Raw genomic sequence first — 18,106 nt, forward strand, 5'->3', positions numbered from 1 at the left:
TATGGAGACATAATATGGGTCAGGAATCAGGATACCGTTCATTGATGGCTACATTTAATAAGCAATATAAAAATAATACATTATTTGCATGTTTTTTTTTTTTTACAATCATACCAAAACCATGTACAAACCTATGTAATACATTGACAACATATAAATATGCTTTCTTTTAATAAATTCATTATTTACATTTTATAAAAAAGCATGACAAGATGTTCTAATCAAACTGGCGGAGATGAAATTGACTTTCTGTGTGTCTGACCAACTCCCGGAGAGCCACAAAACCAGCAACAGCCTAGAGGATTCAAGAGGAGAAAGCATTTGACCAAATCACTCATGTACAAAAATGAAGGACTGATGTCCTACAACGACAAGAAGCCTCATACCTGCGTGAGGATGAAAAGCGCTAAAACAATGTGAATGCCTCTCTCCAGCGGCTGTATAAGAATGGCTGCATTGAAAAGCTGAAAGAGGATTTGTGGCAACTGCAGCAAGATGCTCAGCAGCCAAAACCCAGCCAACTCTGCAACCTTTTGCAAACAAAATAGCAAATGATTTGTGGTTAGTGCTCATTGACATGTCCTCAATTTTTGTGATTGGCGCTGGACCAATCCTCAAAATTCATTTTCGTGTTAACGTGCCACCTTTTCGTGCAGGTTTCCCACATAGCCAAGATAAAGTCTGATGGCCTCAATTACAGTCATCAGGATGAGGATAGTCATGAGGATGAACTTGTAGTAGTCAGGCAAAGCAGAATACTGGTAAAATAACAAAGAAATCATCTAGTTAACAGTTGCTCATCACACTTCCATGCAGTTCTTTTCCGTTTAGATGACCTCGCAGTACTGTATCAGACTACGACCGGCAAACTTCTTCAAACTCACAAAAGAAAGCAGTTCAGTGTTTGTGTAATACTACAAAGTACAACCCCTTTGATAAATTCAAATTATTATGATGATATATTTTTTCGTACTTTGAGGTGCAGCATGACAATCTCACTGATCCACCACAAGGGGAAGAACCACATGTTAAAGAACAGAGACATCTGGAGGGGAAGGCTGGACAGAACGCGCCTGTCTGGGGGGAAACAGACACAGAGTTGTTGCACATAATTGAAGCTGCATGGAAAGACGAGTTTGCGCAAAACAAAAAAAGACATTCCAGTTGTTAGTCATGCTAGCTTGCTGCTATGCTAGCTGGGTGTTGACTTTACCGTGTGTTGAGGACGTGTAGCGCTCTTTTGTGGGAAATTGAGTCTGATCCACAAAAACATTACGAGAAAAATCCTCCAAACGTCTTCTAATAGTGTCTGGTATATCCATTGTTTAAAAATCGATGGTTAGCGTTCATATCAAAGAAAGAAAAGTGATCCTCCTCTTCCTGTTCACAGACGGCAAATGCTGCTGTCGTCTCCATGGCAACCAAGCACCACCGACGTTCCATTTTGGGGTAACGTTCTCTCCGAAAACGCGTTAAAAATGTATTTTTAAATACATTGATGAATTCAAATGCTTTTCTTTTGTTTTTCTCATCTTTTTTTTACATCACGCATAAAGGGTCATCAAATTAGGTACACTAGATCAGGGATGGGGAAACTTCAGCTAAATTAGTGACTTTAAATTTTTAAATTAGACAAGATCCAGGTAATAAACCCGTTGCCAGCTGGGATCGGCTCCAGCACCCGCAACACTGAACAGGTTAAGCGATGTTGAAAATAAATGGATAATATCTGTTTCACGAAATTATAAAAATGCACTATTTAATTTTGCAATGTTTCACCTTGCTGCAATGCGCTTAATGTTAGTGTAATTTGTTTTGCATTGACAGACTTACACTGTAGCTGTAATTTCAAATTTCCTCACGAGGCCAGAGTGCTCGCCTTCAGCGTTGCCAGCATTTTTACGTCCTCAGAATGATTTATCAGAGTAAAACCTGATAAAGTTCAACTACCCAAACATATTTGTTGCGATCTGCGCACATTAATTCATTTAATAATCATCATCTCATGTGAGTATTATGAATTTTATTGTTGAACTGTTTTATGTCGCTTTCTTGTTAATATACACAAATATTTCTACTTGTTGGGCTGGAGTTGCGAGTATAAAATCAGCTGTAGTCACACGAAAATAAGGACTAGTTCTTGAAAAGCTAAAAATGGTAAAAAATAATGTTTTTATGTTTTTTCTCAGCTGTTGTAAATACAATATAGTATTTTACCATACAAATCTAGTCTCAAGATGCAATTTGCAGCCCACGTGGCAAAACATTCACAATTTATCACAAATCACAAGAAAACAACAAATATTGAATTTGACACAGCAGTAAGTAGCGCCAGCGCCACAAAGTGTCGAGATGACTTTTAAACTCTTTCAGATGATAGATTCACAGGAGTTGTTTGTGTCCGAGCGCTCCATAGTGTCATAGTATCGCAGGCAAGCTTTGTACTGAAGAAGCTTCTCTGTTAGTGGGCTGACTGTCAAAGCTTTACCCCGCACACTCAGATCCATGTACCTGAGGAAAGAATAAAAGTTGTAAAAGCAACTGGCAATATCTGACATGCAGATAATTATGATTGGCATAAGTTTAATATTATTTTTTCAGGGGGCCTGCATTTATTCATGCAGAATAAAGAATGCAACTAGCTGACCATTAGTCAGTGCATTAGTATGCAATATGACTTATTGAAGGTGGAGCTGATTATATTAGTCATGTTTCTGTAATTCTCACTACCTGTTTGATATACTCCAATACACCAGAGTATTTATCATCATCAGTGTGGCCATGAAGAAAAAGAATCTCTCCAGATTTCCAGCATGCAGGACGCTTGGATAAAAGGAACCTGCAGTCAAGCATTGCTATGTATTAAACAACATGTAGGATTTAAAGTAAGTACTGTCCTTTATGAGTACTTGTTTACCTCCAGACATGAAGTAGACCAACTGAATGCAGATAGCTCCGAGGAAGCAGCCTCCCCCATAAGACAGTGTGAGAAAGTGCAGGGAGATTCCTCGAATGTGCCCAGGGGTCAGTTGGAAAGAGATGAGAGAACCTGCCATGGAAAGCTGAAACATTAATTGAATACGACATGACATTGTTGCTCAAGCAAGTCTGCCTTTTCACTCACATGCTGGAGTGACCAGAGCCTCAGCCAGTCCGAGTAGGATGTACTGCGGCGCCAGATGGAAACATGGCATAGAAGATACTTGTAGAACCTTCCCGGAGAGGGTTTGCTCCACCAGGGGGAAAGCCTTTCTGTGCAGCTCAGATAGACCTGCCACCAGGACGGACAGAGCTGCACATGCATGCCCCAGAACTGTAAGGGGAGGATTAGATAGGGTGGGGTGATGAGACAGGGGGCTGCAGAATGGGAGTTGCATGACAAGTCATTTCAAGAGAGAAGAGGGAGGACAACAGAGATAGAACAAAAAGAGGCATATTTAGATCAAGATGATAAAACACCGTGTTGTGTCACCAGTGGTGGGTAAAGGAGAATACTCACTAATTACTTTTGCCGGTGCCAGTGGAGTTTTGGCCATGGAGAGAGAGCAGCTGTTCACGCACTCGATCAGCGGAGCCAACATGAGAAGAGGTAAAATGCTGATCACGTTCATGGTGCCGATGGGCAACAGGGCATCACTCAGGTGAAGGTTGGAGTTCATCGCTTGTAAGTAGTATCCAGAGGGAATCTGCATGGAAGCACAGTGAACAACAAAATAATCCATTTTTGTACTTTGCGCTTGAGACACTTTACAGCAGGGGTCACCAACCTTTTTGTAATTGACAGCTACTTCTTGGTGAGTGATTGATGCCAAGGGCTACCAGTTTCATATACACAAACTTGCTAAAATGCCCTGACTCATTGTTTCCTTGGGGGCTACCTAGTGCCCCCGGGCACCATGTTGATGACCCCTGCTTTGATTTGCGACTTGCCTGAGTAATACAGGCTCTGTATATCAGTTGGAGACCATAAAGAGGGAAGAGCTTGGCCAAGACTTTGACGTTCTCTACGTGAGTCTCACTGTAGCGGCCGCCGTTATTCTCCTTGGCCCGGTCCAACCAGGACGGCACATCTCCACTAAGGTGGCGATAGTGAAGGCAGCACATCTTGAGGGAGTTCAAGAAAACTCCAAACGTGGTCAGTAAGGATCCGCCTTTGACAGAAACAAGAAGACAATAGTTTAAGATGGGAAAAATAAAATTAAAAAATAAATGAACCTGTCTCACTTACCTAAAAAAAAAAAACTTTTATACGGCTTTATTTTTTAATGCTTGTGAGAGTTTTATGGTTGTGTGTGAAATTTTTCCAATGTGTGTGTGTTTGGGTACCAAAGCATTGTAGCTATTATGTTTGGTACAATAAACATTTTGGGTTGAATTTTTAAGAATGAGATAAAAAGAGTTAAAAACTAAATCCTACATGATCAGAAATATTCTAATGACGTAATATTGATGGTGCATGCGTCTTACCTTTCTTGGGTTTATAGATAAGTTTGTTGCGCATCATGTGTATGGCAATAAGTGCCAGCAATGCAGATGTGAAGGGGATTAAAAAAGCCAGGTTTTTGGCCACAGATTGCTGAATGTAAGCAATACCCAAAAAAACAACAGTGGCATTTAGGTTAACCAACCAGTAGAACCTAAAAGAAAAAAAGGACACAAGTCTTATTGAATTGTTATGTTTTGCAGCATCCAGATAAAATTCCTTGCTCTTCGATAACGTGGACAAATCGCCTGCTTCAATTTGAGATACGTTGTGCACCTATTTATGCTGTATCTTCATCATATGTCTTCCCCCAGGTTAGTAAGAATACAATAGGTTAGCTGAAGAACAAGCTAAATGTCATCTTTGCACAACAATTACCCAATATCGAAAGTAGAGAGTCCCGGTGACTGTAAATATTTATTTCAATATGTACTTGCCACCTAAATGGACGTTCTGTAGATGCATCACATACCAGTTGAAGAAGCCCAGAAGCTGGTACTGATTGTAGCTCTGCAGGCTGTATGCACCCAAGGGACAGAGAATGGCCCGGATACCGCCAATGCCCAGGGCAGCAGCCAGTAGGCCGGTGTAGAACAGTGCTTGCTGCTCTTGAGCTTCCAACTTATGACTCATATGATGAATGTCAATGTAGAAATCTTCAAAAGGAAATGCTACTACGGGTAACATGGCCGTGCCTATGGAAAATACAATTGAGGAGTCACTGCGATTGCGGGTCAGAAGCTGAAGATATTACTGAACATATTAGCTCACACTGGACTAAAATATTGAATTGAACATGGGGTCAAAAGGTAAATAAGGGGATCTACACTATGTACGACAGTGAGACCTCGTGATTTTAGTTCTTTTTTTGTCAGAATGTGATCTGAGTTTCCATGGTACATAACTGTAGAAAACTAAAAACTGCTCAAAGATTCAGATGCTCTGCCAAAATCAGAATGTGAACCATGCCATATAGAAATAAGAAAAATAAACATTGTGTCTTACCAAAGAAATGGAGAAAAGCACACAAGTAGAGCACCTTGGTTCTTCCTAGGCAGGTGTCGGCGAACCAGCCGACTAGCACAGGGGTGAGTGTGCTTGCTCCTATGAAGCACAAGTTCACTGTTGCGGCCAGGTAGTTGTCGTAGCCGAGCTTTACAGTGCAAAAGAGAATCATGTTGCATACAATGCCGAAGAATGTGAATCTTTCACACAGCTCCACCAGCAGAACACATATGATGACTTGGAGCTTTTTGCGGCGTCCAGATGATGCCCTCCGGTCTGGACGAGTTGTCTTGGAGAGCTGCCGCAGATGGCGTTCTCCCTCAGGCAGTCTCTGAACGTCCCCTGCCACCATCCTGCTTGCTAACTGGTGACCAGACTCCCTCATGGAGTAGATGTCTGTGAAATTGCCGAGCTCTGAATGTGAAGTCTCTGCCTTCTAGGAGACGAGCAGCCGAGGCCAGGGGCTGGCCTGAGCGGACATACAAAACATCAGACACAACTGTGTTCTACACGTGCTTCTAGCTCACCATCATTCTCTATTATTACTTTACTGATTAAATGCGTCACACGTTTTTCTTGCAGTCAATTGACACATCATTAAAACACGGTATCCGTAGAAGTGATCGATGGAAACAATTTAGAGAGCAGCCCAGAAATAGTTCTGTGATGACCAACAAGATGCATTTGGTTGTTTTATCCTTCCGGACAAACAGCATTCCTACAGTCTTAATACTTAATTTTAATTTACCCAACGACAACGGAAAGATTCCACCAAACGTTTAGTAATAATATTCTCTTAAGAACTTACACAGATCAGCTCAACGCAACAAAAAATGATAATTTCCTTTCACACATAAGAAGCACTCACCAAATACCACAACTCTTTGTGAAAACAGTCCAAACTCATTTTGGAACGCATGCTGTATTTAGGCTGATGATGTTAAGAGCGAGTGAGACAGAAGGCACACACGTAAACACCAAGCAGGGCTGAACTCCAGTGAAACAACAACACCCCGCTGCCTGAATCAGTACATTGTACCTGGGGTCACGGTAAAGGTTAAACCAGGGAGCAGGTCAAAGTGACAGGTGTGAAATACAACTGCCTCATTGCAAATATTGTGTCTCTTTTAGCTTCATATAAAATAACACTGGAGCTGGAGTGTGCAGTGATACAAGTCTAAAAAATTACAAAAAAAAAAAAACATTCTTGTGACCTGTATAAAAAAAATAAGCACTCAATGACGCTTTTAGTCAGGAAGTAAAACTATAACATTCACGGTATAATCAAGTTTTATTGTTTGATATTTCTGACATCCCAAATTCAATGGTTTTAATATTCAATATGCGATCTTGTGTTTCCGGTAACAAAATAATTTGTGAAAGGTGTTTTGTAATGATATGTAAAATAGTTTTATCACTTGCATGGTTTTCTTTCGGTTCATTATTTAATACAGTAATATAAAATAGTAAAATGCAAAGTAAAATTGATAAAGTACAGATCGGGAATGACGTCAGTCGTCGTCATTGCATAGGCGTGGTGCATCATGGGAAGACGATTGTTCGTGAAGTTTGTGAACATGAAGGGGAAGAAGTAAATGCCGGATGGCACCGCTAGATTAAAAGTAAGAAATTATTTGGGCAAACATTATTGTAAATTCCCCAATGACTAGCATAATGAGATGAAGTATCGTTAAACCGTAGTGCCAATATGTCGTATAGACGACAGTACTTACATCTAGCCGAACTTAGCTTACTCTAATTTTGTATTTGTATGTGCGTTTGCATTAGCTTTTGGGTGCCACGATGAACGTGGACCTGTTGCAGTACAATTTATGTGATGTAATTACTTTACAGAAAAACTGTTAGTCCTAAAGTTGCTGTGATGTAAAGTAAATGTATCCCGCTGCAGGTGTCGATCTACTAGTCATGTCTGGTTGGTGCCTGCCGAGCTCCCCAGCGCTTGCGTCCGAGGACTTCAGCTCGACCCCGCTCAAGTCAGATGAGCGAAAAAAGGCCGGCGTACCGGAAAACCTGCTGGGCGACGACATCCTACCAGAGGACGACGACACTTACTCCTTGTTATCCCCAATCTATCATGATAGTTATGAAAGTGATGAAGATGCGCTCAGTGCTACTGAGGAACCACCCAGTGCTACTGAGCAACCGCCCAGGTATTACCTGCTTCTATAAGGTGAACAGAAATCATTTTAAATGTACACAGTCCTTTCATCTCCGCTTACGTATTCTTATTTCGAAGATGTGAGCAAGAGAAAACCACCTCAAGTCAGACAGAACCTGAAGCCCTCAGTGCCTGGGAAATGTGGCTGGTAAACAAAGCAAAAGAAGACCAGCTTAAAATGAAAATGAAAACCGAGAAGGCAAGTTGACACGTTGTTTTATCGGCGTATATTCTCCCACTTTTTTGGCATGGCTACAAGTTCTGATTCAAACATGTCTTTAATCAGGCGCGCTTACTCAAGGAACAAAAAGAACACGAAGAAATGGAACTGAAACAGAAAAAGATCATGGAGGAAATAAAGATCAGAGACTGGCAACAGCTGAAAAGAGAGCAGGTTGAAATATTCCCCATAAAGTTAGCCATTACATCAAAAAAATGGTCTGATAATGTTTTATTATTGTAATCCAAGGAAAGACATAATCATCTTCTGAAAATCAGCAAAGGAGAGGAGCTACGGCATCAACAGGAAAAACAAAGAGAGTTTCAACAGAAAGCCGAACAGAAGTACAAAGATTGGCTTCAGAAGAAGAAACAAGAGAGATTAGAAAAGGAAAAGAAGCAAAAAGTAAGACCCTTTTCAAAGTGCCTGCGATTTAGCTACTGCTTGGCCTTATGTTTTAATCATTGGGGTCTGTCCCATTTCAACAGGAGGAAGCAAGCCAGAGAGAGGAGCAGGAGAAAGAGCGGCGAAGGAAAGCAGAGGAGAACTTTAAGGAATGGCTGACAGAATCTAACGAGAAATGCAAACAAAGTCCAAAACCACCTCTTTATTCAAGTGAGTGTGAACTGGCATTTATTAGCTTCATGGCAACTTTCTGGATCTGACACCTCTAATATCTTCTGGATAATACATTCATGTAGATATGTTATACTAACAGTGATTCGTGGTCCATTAGTTGCATGTGTGTAACCTGCAAGTGCTATCTTGCCTTCAGATCCCTGCAGCTTCCACCCAGCACCCGGCTTTTACAACCCAATCCCATGGAAGCCCATCCATACGCCCCCTCCTGAAACATCCCCCGAAAACACACCAGGCAAACAGAATCAAAAACAAAGAAGAGGACATCAAAGCTCAGCATTTAAATTCACAAACAGGACATATAGATGACAAAGCTTTGTCCAACTGAAATGAGAATCTCATTGTGACTAGGGGAACACTGACATTTCCTTCTTGAGCTTGTTTTAAAGGAAGGATAAACCGATTGTGGTGCCTTTTTCACTAACTAGCCCAGTTTATGTATTTTTTCAAATCAGAAATTAAAGTTAGCATTTTCTATTTTATCAATTCATTTTTAAGAAATAATAAAACAACGAATGCCTCTAAAACCATCCTCTTTTAATGATGAAAACGACCACACACCCTTCCCCTCCATGTCTTGGTTGATGTCACAGAAGGAAGAGGTCACCATTTCCCCGTTAGAAATTGTGCTGACAATCTTTGCAACAAGCCGACCTCCGGGTGTCGAGACACGGTCTGGATCGGGCCCCCTGTTTGAGTCAGGACCCGGTTGACACTTTTGTGCTTGTAAATTTCCATTTTTAGGTACGAGGGTTCTTCTCTCGGTCGCGTTCTGCAGTAGACCCGAGGTGCGTTCAAAGACCACGCACAGTCAAAAAACTCAGGAACAATGATGAGTATTTAAGCACATTGTAGGGAGTACATGGAAGCAAAAATAGACAATGCCTAATAATTAAATGCTCTGATATAAAATGATATTTGTGGTAAAAATATATTAGAGCTGTCAGATCCAGAAAGTAAAAACACAGCCACAGGTGCATCAATTCAACTGACAGGTAAACAATCTCATTTATGTGTGGCTAAAGCCAAACTGTGCCAGGGTTTTACTATCTGGACTGGGATTCTCCAAAATACACATGTTTCACCCCTTTAATGGCCCACTTAATCCAGGGGCCATCCCTCCTGCTCGAACACTAACTCCACGGCATCATTGACATCCTGCACCACAAAGGACGGCTGCATGAGGCTCGGGTCGAAGCCAAAGTCCCTGTGGCCGTGAAAGGTGCGCTGCTCGGTGTGCCCCGTGTCCGACGGCAGCTCCTCCTCTTTGCTGTACACTCCTGTACACACCAGAATGGAGCGACATGCCTCGGGGAGATCCGAGCCTGGCCCGAACACACCGGGTGTGCCGCCGAGCTCAGTTGATGTCGTGTTAGGGGTCTGGTAACCGGCTTGAGCATGCGCCCCACTTTGTTTAGCTCGCGTCTGGGCCTGAGGATACTGAGCAGCCTGAAGGTGGCGGTTGTAGAGATTGGCACCATATATATCAGCCATAGGGTTATCGCTATCAAAGAGAGGATAAAGTTGTCAATGAGTTTGGATGAACTAAAACTGTGTGCCAAAAGGGAGGAATGGACTCACCCTATCGCATACAGCCTCTTTACGGGTGTGGCCCATCCAAGTCTCTCGGCCTGCTTTCTGACCAGCAGCTCTGCATAATTATAAGTCACTATGCTGGGTTTACCAATCAGAGCTTCATACTTCAGGTCATGACCTGTCACCTTCTTGTAAAGGCTCTCCAAGCACACCAGGAACATACCATGACCAAACCTGTTAAGGAACCACAACATGAATGAAAATTCATGAGAAAAAAAAAAAAGCACCTTTGTTCCTCCCACCCTAAACAACCGACCTGGGATTCTTGGCTTCGGTCATCCACATCAGATCCATGTTGCAGGCCAGTACAGGAATGTGAGGATACTGCATATTATTCCAATTCCTGTCCGGATTTCCGTTGGTTAGAAGGACGTCAAGAATGAGCTGGAGATTGGTCTCCCATCTAATTGGCTCACCAAATAAGATGACCGCTACAAGGATAGAAGAGGAAAGAAAACATGTAAAGGTACGTCTCAATCAATTAGAATATCATATAAGGTGAAAAGTATTCAAGTATATCTTTAAATTTGACTTTTTAAAGTAAACTACTAGAACATTGTTTTTCTATGATACTCTAACTTGCTGAGATGCACTTGCATATACAGTACTAAATATATGCATGTCTAGAAACATACCATCTATTTGCTGTAAACCTTTAGTGGGAGGAATCTGTGATAGAAGAGTGAAAAAAATTACTACTAAATAACCCAATATTAGGTACAATACATCCAGTAAAGAAGAGCTGTTCTCAGATTAGCTCATACTAGATTGTGATGGTGTTGTCAAGACGTTTGTGGTTAGTGTGGAGCTAAATAACTCACACTGCCTTTGGGTCTTCTGTTGTGATCCACTATATCGAGAAGTGGGTAACTCTCTCTGAGCTTATCGATGGTGACAATATTCTGGAAGCCCAACCTGAAAGTTAGTGGGTCAAGGCAATCCCACGTGACCTTTAGTCAATGACAAAGTAAATCTACAGACAAACAGGCAGTATAGGGTCCAAAGTTTTTTTTTTAAAACTTTGAAGAGCAGAGTGGAAACGCGCTAAATAAACAGAACATGCACACAGTGAGTTTAATCAATTGAGAGCATGAGTTGCAGATTTGAAACAGGATACATGTGAGCCACTTCTTCAACGGGACCCTGTCCTGACACCAGCACACACATTTGGTGAAATTGCGTGAACATTCGCAAAGGACTGTGTGACAGCATCACCTGCTCGGGCGACACCTGAGTGCAACAGATACAAATAAGACAAAGCAAGTTGGGACTGCATTCAATAGTAAAAGAAGGTTGCCTTCACCTCCACATCAAGCACATGTGAAAGATGCTCTGCTTTAGTCTGCCGTATGGAGTTTCCAGCATTGGTGACAAACACCACAGGCACTTTGTATTTGCCCTGGTGGTCCACAAGTTTCTTGAAACACTGCTTAGCCGCAGGGATGGGTGTTTGACCGCGCACCAGCACACCATCGATGTCAAAGAGGAGACCGAATGAGCCCCGAGAACATGGCTAGAGAAAAGATGGGTGAATTAATCGTCTATTGTGCAGCATTATTTCTCCAATTCTCCGTAAAGATCAAAGAGGGCATGTGGAAAATGTACTTTGTATTGTTTCTATACAATTTAAAGCTGAACATTTAATGGAAAACTAATCGTGATTTAGATTTTGGCTTCTCTCAAGCTTTAAAATGTTATAATAGTATATACAGTATTAATAATAGTATTTATTCAACAATTAAAAATTCAAAAACTCCAAACTATCATTATATACTAATACCGATTCATCCCTGCATGTTGAACACTTTATTCTTGAAACCTTTTTCTTTTTGCTACATCTTTGATGCCTTGCATTTTTGCACTCTTTGAAGCTTTGCTTAACCATTACCCTCATCAATTTACCATTTTTATTTTATCATGCTCTTTTCACAAATTTTGGAATTTACTGCCCAATCAAAACGGGATCATCTGGGATTATATTTCCAGCCATGCCATGTGGAAAACTAGAAATGTGTAGGACAAAAAAACAAAACAAAGAACAAAACAAGTTCTTGCATGTTTGGTATCTTTGAATTTTGAGGGAAGGAAAATCCCTTGAAAACTCAACTTTAAATGTGAATTAGTAAGGTCGGAAAATACGGATATACTAAAATAATATTTTAAAAAAACAATAAAAACCATTATCTGCTGGTGCCGTGCGTGAGTGGGGTGCACAGGGCAGAAGAAAGTTGCAACTTAACTCTATTAATGTTACCTCTAATTTTTAAAGCCTTAACAGGCAAAAAACATTAGAAATAGTCAATTCAGTGCTAATACATAATTAAATTAATCTATTGGGTGTAAACAGTGTGCACAGGCATGTTCAATTCATAATACAGCACTTGCACTGGATTTTTTTTTTTATAACGTACATGTAATGAGAGGATCAGTGAGTGCATTTCTAGATCAATATTTTGCAAAACAAAAGGTTGTCACTACTTTGCTCCAAAAGGATCGTGACACAGTGATCCTGATAATATGACGGATACGTTTTGAAAAGTTGCTAGCAGGAGGATCTGACCATCAGAAGAAGAAAAAAAAAAAAGCAATCACTTACATGGCTGTAATGTCTTCTGGCTGCACCTTCACTGCCTGGTTGAAACAGTTTCCATGCACTCCTCAAACACCTTAATGTCTGCATTATTAGTCTGCTAGTGAAATGCGGCGTGAACAAAGACAAACGTATAGTCAAACGGGCCCAGTGCTAACGACACTGATGGCTCTTTTTTTTTATTTTTTAAATTAAGGTCGCAAAAAGTTAAACCTTGAATCAATACCCCGCTGACTCAATAGCGTTTCTGGTGGTCTTTGACTTATTCCGGGCCACGGAAAGCGCATGCGTAAAACTGCGTCACGCTTTCAGGAAACACCCTTGAATTAAATTTAGAAGTGCGGTTCATTTTAGGGAAAACGAAACTATATGGTTCTTCTGGTGTGCTTATTAAATTGCGCTTTCTTTCCAAATGCTAATGTTGTGTTTAAAAGTTACATTACCGATACAGTTTTTATTTTTTATTATGATACATAATTAATATTTTGAACTACGTCCAACACGTCACACACTTGCGCAACTACCCGGTGGTAGGTAGTTCTTAGAGCCTGATTAAAAATAGGAAGACAACAAAAATATTTAGTGTGTAGATTAGATAGTTATGAATGTTGTTAGTCACTTAAATGTTGTACAGAGGCTGAGATCAACCGGAGTCAAATTCCTTGTTTGGCATGCACAAATCTGGCCAATAAAGCTGATTCTGAAAAGTGGAACAGAAAATATACTGGATGGATGATTTTTATAAAATAGCAAACGAATAGGTGTGAGGCAACATGTACTGTGCTTTGTCTAGAATTAAAAAGGGAATAAAATGTTATGAATTAAAAAAAACATTTATTGGCACAAAATAAGTTGTACTAATAAACAATACAAGGCACATCACTTGCGTAAAGCTCATAAAGTTGTTTAAGGTATCAATAAAAAAAACCAATGTGAGCCACTCCTCAGCAAAATCTTAGCTCATTTTCTAGTCCATAAATCTTGGCCTTTAATTTCATCAGATCACTCTGGACTTTCTTGGTCCGCGTATTGCTCTCTCGGACCTCTTGCAGCATAGCTAAATCCTGGTTGGGCCAACCATTAGACAATACCTGGAGAATACATACAGATGTAAGAGCTCAAGTCAAACATACAATAAATTGACATAACAACACAAATTACTTCCCTATGTAGAACAAAGGACAATCCTTTTCTCATGTTTCCATTTCATACGTCTTTTTACCTGAACAAGCTGTTTTTCGACATCTTTGAGTTTTTGTCGAAGTTGTCTGAGGTCTGTCTTGAAGCCCTCTACCTCCAAGGTCCTCCTCTTTGCCAGTGCTTCATGACGCTGAGTCGTCAGTTTAAGACGTTCGGACAATTTTTCCGCACGATCCTGTGCAAATCAAACATTGCCCAAGTTAGATGGAGGCTGTCTGTAATATAAAGGAACCTTCCAAGTCAAATGCTAATATTATAATAATATTACTTATATAATTCAGAAGTTGATGTTACTCGACATGTGTGTTGTTTTTTCTTTCGATGCACTCATTGTAAAAGAACCGGCCTCAAAAAGGGAGCTATAAGGTGAGGATTTGAAGAGAAGGAAAATGGAAGTAGTATATACAATACAATAGTAAATGCAGTTTGACTCATCAGTTTTTACCATCGTAAAAGCAGAACATTTGTTTTATTTTTACATATCTTTTGACAATGGGCTAGCACGAGACAAGGATTAAAGATAAAAATGAGATGCATTTGCAAAATCAAATATAATGTGTCATACACATACGTGCATGAATATGTATGCTTGTGGGTATATGTGTATAAATATTAATGCGTGTGAACAGATAAGTATGACATTTTTTTTTTGATAAAGAGGTGAAAGCTAATAGGATATACTTCGCATTCCTTTCCGATGCGTCTTTTTTTTCCTCTGTGTTTCATTTATTTATTTTTCAAATCTACCAAACGACAAACGTGGAGACCATTCAACATTTGTACCTTAAAAATTTGTTGCCCAGCCTCGGTCTCCTCTCTGCCTTGGGCCAGTTCTGATTCCAGTTTGACACACTGTTCCCTGTACATCTCTGCCAAACGGTTGGCTTGCTTTACCTCCTCCTGCATTGCCTAAAAAGATTCAAAGCTAAAGACGGGTTTGTAGGGAGGCTCTTTAAACATTATAAAACACCCACAAGACGTACCTTCATGTCCCCCTTATAATTCTGCCTGAAGTCAGTTTGAGCATTGTCGCCGCTAGCGGCTTGCCGTGACATACTAGTAGACATAGATTTTTTGGGACCGTTCAAATCCCAGAGGATGCGGTCCCTCTCAATCATCCATTTTTTCTCTTGAGTCTTTGTTTCATATTTGAGTTTTAAATAATCTTTGGTGCTCTCGTAGAGCAGGTTCTGGGCTCGCTGTAGCCTGCAAAGTTACGCAAAAGAACACACTCACGGTGGGTCAAACATAAATGTATTTAAATGTCTAGACAATTCTAAAAGTCTCACTTTTCTGTCAAACATTTGATGTGGGACTCAAATCTCTGCCTTTCGGCCAGTGCCTCCTGTATTTTCATCTTTCGGTCCTCCTGGAGTGAATCAACCTGTTCTCTGGCTAGTCGGGTTTGTTCCTCCATCTGAGCATGCAGCGCTTCCACCTGGTCCACATAATACAAACGCCGCATGAGTACAACTATGACAACATTTGAACGAGTACAAGCAGAAACCGTGGTGCTTACCTGTAGTATTAAAGTATGGTTGTGCGTCTTATATTTTTCTAAAATATGGCTAGTTTCCGAATCTGTGAGGTTTCCTTTCTTGATGCCCCCTGCTCAGGAAAAACGAGTAGTATAAAAAAAATCAATCAAGGAATATCATCTAATTATTTTTGTTTGCACTTTCTTTACTAAAAGAAATTACAAGAACAAGAAATAACTGGAATATAACATTAATCTGTTAGTACGACACTAGAAATAAACATCTTTACAAAAATGTTTTCAGACCTTTTCTGGTTACGTTGAGTTTCAACTTTGTTGGCCTGAGATTTAAATTTTCCCCCGACTGCTGCATCTTCTGTTTGATCACCACCTAGATAACATTTTACACAATTAGTATTTGTAAGTGGCATTGGAATTTCCTGTCACAATGCCATGCCAACTACTACCTAATAAAGTGAACACCTACTCCAGTAAGATAAAAGAGAAGCCATTACCAGCCATTAATGTCACAAGAGAAGAAGAGTACCTTGTGAGGAGGCTCCCGCAGAAAATATGTTGTCTCTCCATCATCAGCACCTACCAGCGAAAGAAGGTGCTGGATTTTTTCTCTGTCCTCCAGCTCTCTGTGCAACACAAAACAAGTCGGCTTTGAAAATTTGCAAAGCTGACACAGAATGATTTTACCCGGATAGTCATGTTCTTAGCATTTTGAATTGTATTGGTAATTATTATCTGCAAAAACATGATCAAGCTGTGACCACGCTCTGCTCGTATTATATGGCACAGACAAAAACGTGAAGCAGTCTAGCCTGGCCTATGTGTCTCGGATGCCTGCTTCTTTGGGGCTCATTTGCGCTATTTTCCCACGAGGTATTTACATTTCAACAATCAATTACGTGTATATTTCATTCCATCTCTTTTGCGAGTGATCTGGACAAGGATGGATTAATATTATTACAATGTGATACCATTGGAACTATGAGACCCTCAGATTCATACGGCAGCTTCAGTCTGTCTCCCATTCTCCATGAGTTGCCTCAAAAATAGCATGTTAACTAAAAAAACGGAAGGACAAACAAACCCAAATGTCAAGTTCTCGAACTGTGTGTACGTGTATCAATAAATCAGGCATGATGGAGGAAGGTCGTTGGACTTTAAATTTCACGTTAGGCCTACGAAGTTGCTAAAACAACAAAAGTAACGGTATCGATGGAAGTGTCCTGAAGGCCAACATAACTTTGATTTGTAGAGTTGCTTTCAAGGAACCCAAGGTGTTATTTTTTTTGGAAGAATGTTTGGTGTGCTTTTGCTCCCACCTGATTTTTAGTCTGTCGTTTTCCGCATGAAGCCGGAGTGACTGTTCTTTTTCTTGGAAGAGGTACACCTCCATGTCACTCAACGCATTCTTAAGTTCTGCAAGCTCTCCTTCACGCTGCCGCAAGTCACTCTGGAGCTTGTGCTGTTAGATGGTATTAAAAACAGAGATATTAGGAGATATAGGAACTTATCATGTGTAACATTAAAATCAAACCCCAGCTCACCTGGTCCTCTATGATGCTCTTGTACTTCTCCAGTATCTTCAGCAGCTGCCCATGCTCTCCATCAAAATGGGCAATCTTCTTCTTGTAGCCCTCCAAATATTCCTTGGAGGGACGGAGGTGCCCCACCCGCTCATTGATGGGGGGAATTGGGGAGTTTGACTCCATACCAGACGTTTGCCCACAGTAAAAGGATCTGCAAAAAGAAAAACGAGTCAGTCCTCAGTCTGGCGTGGAATATGGCTTGGTGCATTTGACTATGCAGTGTTAATGGTTGAACAAACGTGCTGTTTTGGGGGATTTTACCCGTACGGGGAATAACTTTCACTCACCCCCAGCTGACTTGGACCAAGAGGCGAGGACACTTTGGGCTGGTCGCCAGCCAATGGCAGGGCAGCAATCTTATATTTATACAGTACTATATCGTTTTTTACATTGTATACTAACCATAACATTACATTATATATTATGATATTCGAATTAATAAGCACAAATTAAAATGATTCCGAACGCATAAAATGAAACGTTCAATTCTATGAACAAAGAGGCGTTCATCGTTCAATGCGGGACTTTTGAAATGCTCTACTTTGATACAATATTATAGAATATTTAAATGAAGAACACTACGTGTAATCATCTCACAGACATACTGATTTAGCAGAGTTGTTTTGACTTTAACGGTATGAATGTAAATAAGGAGTATGTCACTGTTTGCAGAAAGTGATCGTCTACACTGAGTACGTGTTCAACAAAATAATTCTGTACTAAAAAGGCATCTTGATTATTAGGAGTCATAATAACACATTACTCAACATTTCACATACCCCGCAGTTGTTTGTTGTGTTTGTTGTGTTCGTTGCGATTGTAACTGTTTGAAAGCCGGAACTTTACGCCTCTTCGTCTTCTTTGGGTTAAAAGGGGAAAGATGGGAACTACTTTGCCATCTAGTGGTAGATAAAAGAAATATTGACCCACAACAATGTAAACAAATGGAGTTGTCGGACTGAATGGATGTTACAAAATAAAAAATAAAACAACAACAACAACAACAATAATAATAATAATATTAATAATAAAGTTGTTTTTCACGGCACTACTAGTAAATTTTTCATTTTGCAGGTACTATTATTTGATTCCCCCCTCATGCATTTGTTTATT

General features: G+C 40.3%; 5 protein-coding genes across 6 annotated transcripts; 1 reads left to right on the top strand and 4 right to left on the bottom strand.

Moving 5' to 3' along the window:
* Nucleotides 1-37: 37 nt before the first annotated feature.
* tmem17 (transmembrane protein 17) lies at nt 38-1,411 on the bottom strand. The gene is made up of 5 exons (XM_061283300.1): nt 1,214-1,411; nt 974-1,077; nt 645-758; nt 387-530; nt 38-295 (listed from the first exon to the last, which is right to left on the bottom strand). Exons 1-5 carry the CDS (start codon nt 1,320-1,322, stop codon nt 218-220), a joined length of 549 nt encoding a protein of 182 aa, XP_061139284.1. The 5' UTR covers nt 1,323-1,411; the 3' UTR covers nt 38-217.
* Nucleotides 1,412-2,090: 679 nt separating this feature from the next.
* slc15a5 (solute carrier family 15 member 5) lies at nt 2,091-6,021 on the bottom strand. Its single transcript, XM_061282635.1, is given in 10 exon segments — nt 2,091-2,511; nt 2,731-2,839; nt 2,918-3,049; nt 3,125-3,313; nt 3,500-3,686; nt 3,931-4,151; nt 4,468-4,637; nt 4,956-5,178; nt 5,489-5,957; nt 6,016-6,021. Coding segments are annotated over 10 exon segments (1,848 nt in total). The 3' UTR covers nt 2,091-2,369.
* Nucleotides 6,022-7,011: 990 nt separating this feature from the next.
* On the top strand, nt 7,012-9,053 carry LOC133157074 (coiled-coil domain-containing protein 34-like). The gene is made up of 7 exons (XM_061283325.1): nt 7,012-7,110; nt 7,398-7,659; nt 7,746-7,866; nt 7,954-8,061; nt 8,137-8,292; nt 8,376-8,502; nt 8,663-9,053. Exons 2-7 carry the CDS (start codon nt 7,415-7,417, stop codon nt 8,833-8,835), a joined length of 930 nt encoding a protein of 309 aa, XP_061139309.1. The 5' UTR covers nt 7,012-7,110; nt 7,398-7,414; the 3' UTR covers nt 8,836-9,053.
* Nucleotides 9,054-9,509: 456 nt separating this feature from the next.
* hdhd5 (haloacid dehalogenase like hydrolase domain containing 5) lies at nt 9,510-13,009 on the bottom strand. Its single transcript, XM_061283322.1, has 8 exons — nt 12,719-13,009; nt 11,426-11,635; nt 11,240-11,352; nt 10,944-11,037; nt 10,758-10,791; nt 10,379-10,553; nt 10,108-10,296; nt 9,510-10,030 (listed from the first exon to the last, which is right to left on the bottom strand). The coding sequence occupies exons 1-8, from the start codon at nt 12,800-12,802 to the stop codon at nt 9,628-9,630; spliced, it is 1,302 nt and encodes a 433-aa protein (XP_061139306.1). The 5' UTR covers nt 12,803-13,009; the 3' UTR covers nt 9,510-9,627.
* A 517-nt stretch (nt 13,010-13,526) lies between these two features.
* On the bottom strand, nt 13,527-17,879 carry ccdc77 (coiled-coil domain containing 77). 2 transcript variants are annotated; one of them, XM_061283321.1, is made up of 11 exons: nt 17,773-17,879; nt 16,952-17,144; nt 16,727-16,869; nt 15,937-16,033; nt 15,696-15,780; nt 15,432-15,520; nt 15,202-15,350; nt 14,896-15,118; nt 14,696-14,821; nt 13,935-14,087; nt 13,527-13,803 (listed from the first exon to the last, which is right to left on the bottom strand). In XM_061283321.1, the coding sequence occupies exons 2-11, from the start codon at nt 17,114-17,116 to the stop codon at nt 13,657-13,659; spliced, it is 1,377 nt and encodes a 458-aa protein (XP_061139305.1). In that variant the 5' UTR covers nt 17,117-17,144; nt 17,773-17,879; the 3' UTR covers nt 13,527-13,656. The 2 variants fall into 2 exon arrangements, with proteins under 2 accessions (XP_061139305.1, XP_061139304.1); XM_061283320.1 differs by having other exon boundaries at nt 17,281-17,851.
* Between the last annotated feature and the right edge of the window lie 227 nt (nt 17,880-18,106).

Source organism: Syngnathus typhle, linkage group LG7, assembly GCF_033458585.1.
Source record: "Syngnathus typhle isolate RoL2023-S1 ecotype Sweden linkage group LG7, RoL_Styp_1.0, whole genome shotgun sequence".
NCBI lineage: Eukaryota > Metazoa > Chordata > Actinopteri > Syngnathiformes > Syngnathidae > Syngnathus > Syngnathus typhle.

What these genes read in the sequence shown, in the direction of transcription:
- tmem17 (XM_061283300.1), bottom strand. Translation starts at nt 1,322, where the DNA reads ATGGATATACCAGACACTATTAGAAGACGTTTGGAGGATTTTTCTCGT. An exon ending in TTGTCATGCTGCACCTCAAA is followed by an intron (nt 759 to 973) that starts GTACGAAAAAAT and finishes TTATTTTACCAG; the next exon opens with TATTCTGCTTTGCCTGACTA. An exon ending in CGCTTTTCATCCTCACGCAG is followed by an intron (nt 296 to 386) that starts GTATGAGGCTTC and finishes TGAATCCTCTAG; the next exon opens with GCTGTTGCTGGTTTTGTGGC.
- LOC133157074 (XM_061283325.1), top strand. Translation starts at nt 7,415, where the DNA reads ATGTCTGGTTGGTGCCTGCCGAGCTCCCCAGCGCTTGCGTCCGAGGAC. An exon ending in GCTACTGAGCAACCGCCCAG is followed by an intron (nt 7,660 to 7,745) that starts GTATTACCTGCT and finishes CTTATTTCGAAG; the next exon opens with ATGTGAGCAAGAGAAAACCA. An exon ending in TGAAAATGAAAACCGAGAAG is followed by an intron (nt 7,867 to 7,953) that starts GCAAGTTGACAC and finishes GTCTTTAATCAG; the next exon opens with GCGCGCTTACTCAAGGAACA.
- hdhd5 (XM_061283322.1), bottom strand. Translation starts at nt 12,802, where the DNA reads ATGCAGACATTAAGGTGTTTGAGGAGTGCATGGAAACTGTTTCAACCA. An exon ending in CCAGAAGACATTACAGCCAT is followed by an intron (nt 11,636 to 12,718) that starts GTAAGTGATTGC and finishes TCTTTTCTCTAG; the next exon opens with CCATGTTCTCGGGGCTCATT. An exon ending in CACATGTGCTTGATGTGGAG is followed by an intron (nt 11,353 to 11,425) that starts GTGAAGGCAACC and finishes TGTTGCACTCAG; the next exon opens with GTGTCGCCCGAGCAGGTGAT.
- ccdc77 (XM_061283321.1), bottom strand. Translation starts at nt 17,116, where the DNA reads ATGGAGTCAAACTCCCCAATTCCCCCCATCAATGAGCGGGTGGGGCAC. An exon ending in AGAGCATCATAGAGGACCAG is followed by an intron (nt 16,870 to 16,951) that starts GTGAGCTGGGGT and finishes ACCATCTAACAG; the next exon opens with CACAAGCTCCAGAGTGACTT. An exon ending in ACCATACTTTAATACTACAG is followed by an intron (nt 15,351 to 15,431) that starts GTAAGCACCACG and finishes TATGTGGACCAG; the next exon opens with GTGGAAGCGCTGCATGCTCA.